Source organism: Perkinsus marinus (assembly GCF_000006405.1).
Source record: "Perkinsus marinus ATCC 50983 genomic scaffold scf_1104296975836, whole genome shotgun sequence".
Taxonomy (NCBI): Eukaryota; Perkinsozoa; order Perkinsida; family Perkinsidae; genus Perkinsus; species Perkinsus marinus.
The window spans coordinates 1-2,655 of NW_003200650.1; the positions used below are offsets into that span (position 1 = coordinate 1).

The 2,655-nt window shown below is 45.3% G+C and overlaps 2 protein-coding genes across 2 annotated transcripts; both read right to left on the minus strand.

The window, feature by feature from the left end:
* Nucleotides 1-335: 335 nt before the first annotated feature.
* On the minus strand, nt 336-1,474 carry Pmar_PMAR020312 (hypothetical protein; the record flags this gene model as incomplete). The annotated part of the gene is made up of 5 exons (XM_002765070.1): nt 336-420; nt 669-733; nt 802-875; nt 998-1,107; nt 1,451-1,474. Coding segments are annotated over 5 exons (358 nt in total), but the record flags the coding sequence as incomplete, so codon positions are not given.
* Nucleotides 1,475-1,772: 298 nt separating this feature from the next.
* Nucleotides 1,773-2,639, minus strand: Pmar_PMAR020313 (hypothetical protein). Its single transcript, XM_002765071.1, has 2 exons — nt 2,436-2,639; nt 1,773-2,390 (listed from the first exon to the last, which is right to left on the minus strand). The coding sequence occupies exons 1-2, from the start codon at nt 2,528-2,530 to the stop codon at nt 2,198-2,200; spliced, it is 288 nt and encodes a 95-aa protein (XP_002765117.1). The 5' UTR covers nt 2,531-2,639; the 3' UTR covers nt 1,773-2,197.
* Between the last annotated feature and the right edge of the window lie 16 nt (nt 2,640-2,655).

Consider the following 2,655-nt stretch of genomic DNA (forward strand, 5'->3'; position numbering starts at 1 on the left):
GGATTACCTCGCCCATCCAACCGACTCATCACGAATATCGGCTCATACCGACCAGTTGGCACGACCATGGAAGGCACCTGAGATGTCATCTCCCTTGGACCCCATATATTCCACGTGATATTCCCATGAGGCCCCAACTAGCTTCCCCCTTGCAGCTCCACCAGCTCTCCACAGTGGAGAGGACTCATTTTCGCTACGCCCGCGCCGCGTCACAAAGTGTCCCCATAGACGTGTAAGCCTAACCACCGGACTCACGCAGATTTGTGGTGGGAAGATGTGGGTTAACCACATATCAAAGACTTCATCGTTCCGATTAGCATCCCTCGTAACGTCACCTTCGACAGCTACAGCAGACTCATCCGGGATCAAATTCTTGAATTTATACTTCAGGTCAGGTTGCCATGCAATAACTTCCGCATCCTGAAAACAGTGGTGAATGGATGATCTTATTCTGATAGAAAAAAAGGAAATGAGCCAGCCCCTCGGAATCTTCACGCACTTCATTCAGTTTAGCTCTTCTCCACTCTGAATTATTACGGCGTACATCCACTATAAAGGTGTCATTGAACACCGCCCGAGCCACCAGCCCACATGGATAGTATCTTCCAAAATGAAACACCTCAACCTATTGGAGGACCTCCATCGAGGAATTACATCTTCCCACTCACTCCATTCCTCACTGCTGGCTCGCAATCTACCGGTGGGTCCGCCGCCGCTATCACTCTGGACGGATCTAAAGCTATCTGAATGATATCCCCTATACTGTGACAATTTCTTCAGCAATCCCGACAAAGACCCCACCTGCCAGCTGCTCGTCGGACCTCGAGTCGATAAACAGACGATGATTCTGGTAGAAATTAGACAACTCATAATACCTGACACACTTCAACTACCAAGACTACGGCCATTCTTGTGCAGATGTTATTATCGTATCACAGTTCTCATATCACAACAGGACAATGCATTGACGCAGCATAGAGGGAGTTATTCCACTTACATATATATGGGGGCCCTCAACTCGGCATCAATTTCAATTTCGATCACCGCTACGCCGTCAACTGCCAATTTAGTGTAATCCTTCCTATACTCTTGTGCGGAGCTATTGACCTGATAGGAAAATCATTGGCGGGAGCATCGATCATAGGATGGGAAACTATCGTATACCACTCGAATTGACGTCAATTTCAAACGGCTGCAAAACGGACTTTGCAGCTCCCCCCCATAAACGAGGTAGAATAACTGCTATTTGATGAGGTCCCCAAGCTCATAGCAATACCACCATGCTTATAAAAAGATTTAGTCTGTTGCTGTTCTTGTTATTACATCAGACAATATAGCGCCGACCACCAGGATGATAATGCCAACGCTTAGGAATGAGGTCATCACCCACCTAACGATAGATTACCACATTGAACCACAAAAAGACTACAAGTTGGTATACCATTATTACCGTGGGCTGAGTAGAGGTTGACATGCAGATAACCGCTGCTGCATTAAGGAGTTGCCGGCATATTTACGACTTGCTCTTGAGGAGTCGTTAAATGCAGGAGACATATATGATCGCCGTTCTCTCGGTAAACGAACGATATAGCCTAGCAGTTCGAGGCTATCATGGGCGCTACATCGGAAGATGCTAGTCGAGCGGTATGATTATCACATAAGTTTGATGGTAATCATGGAAAAGTTCCCAACAATCCAACATCATTAAAACACTCCACACAACACAGGTAGTATATTAAGTATACGTAACGATTATCATCATCATAATACTGGCGAGCAATAACAGTTGTAGCCAACCGAACCTGTTTTGTATGTTGTGTTGATCAAGCAAAGATATGATTAGTGCACCAGAGCAATAAATAGAGAGGATACGCAATCGAGTAACATTATATATCACCCTCAAATACGTGCACTCCGAAGAATAAATCCACAAGTGCCACAAGTGCATCAAGTTAGCAATCACCAACCTCTGAACGACTGGACAAAGCACGAACATTCCTTCCACTTTAAGTCTTCACGAGGTAAAATCCCAAGAATAAGCGCGTTCAACCAAGCTGACAGTTTGTATATGCTACTACTACTACTACGACAGACTATAGTCTACGGCTGAGATACATATACAATGATAATAGGAGATCCATGGTAATTGGATTAATATCAATAGGAGCACGTCCAACCGACGACTCATCGGCGGCTATCACTCGTTATCATCAGCAATCAATGGAATCTCTATTTTCCTCTGACCACTATGATTATCGTCAGAGAAGAACTCGAATTGGATAGCCTTGGGGCGAATGACCGCCTTTGCAGCACGGTTGGGGCGAGAAGTAGTGTCCTCTTCAGATGAAGTAGTACAATTACTCACATCCGTCATGTAATCAATGAGCGGCCTGAACAACAACGAGACTTCTTTGAAGCCATGGATCTGAACTCACTTTAAAGATTCCTTAAATCTTCTCCCCACCATCATCAAGATATTCTCATCAGCGGTGCCAACCCAAAGAGCTACTTTACAGTTATACTTCCGCATAGAACATACGCTGCCGCAAACAGGATATCCTCTCCTGTAGCCTCGTCGATATAGGTTGAGCCGCCAATCAATGACAGCATCACGTTGAGCCAACTCTCATCAAGCGCCTAAAGAAAAACACGACC

Coding starts and splice junctions, on each gene's coding strand:
- Pmar_PMAR020313 (XM_002765071.1), bottom strand. CDS start 2,530: ATGCGGAAGTATAACTGTAAAGTAGCTCTTTGGGTTGGCACCGCTGAT. Junction 2,391..2,435: donor AGATTTAAGGAATCTTTAAA/GTGAGTTCAGAT, acceptor GTTGTTGTTCAG/GCCGCTCATTGATTACATGA.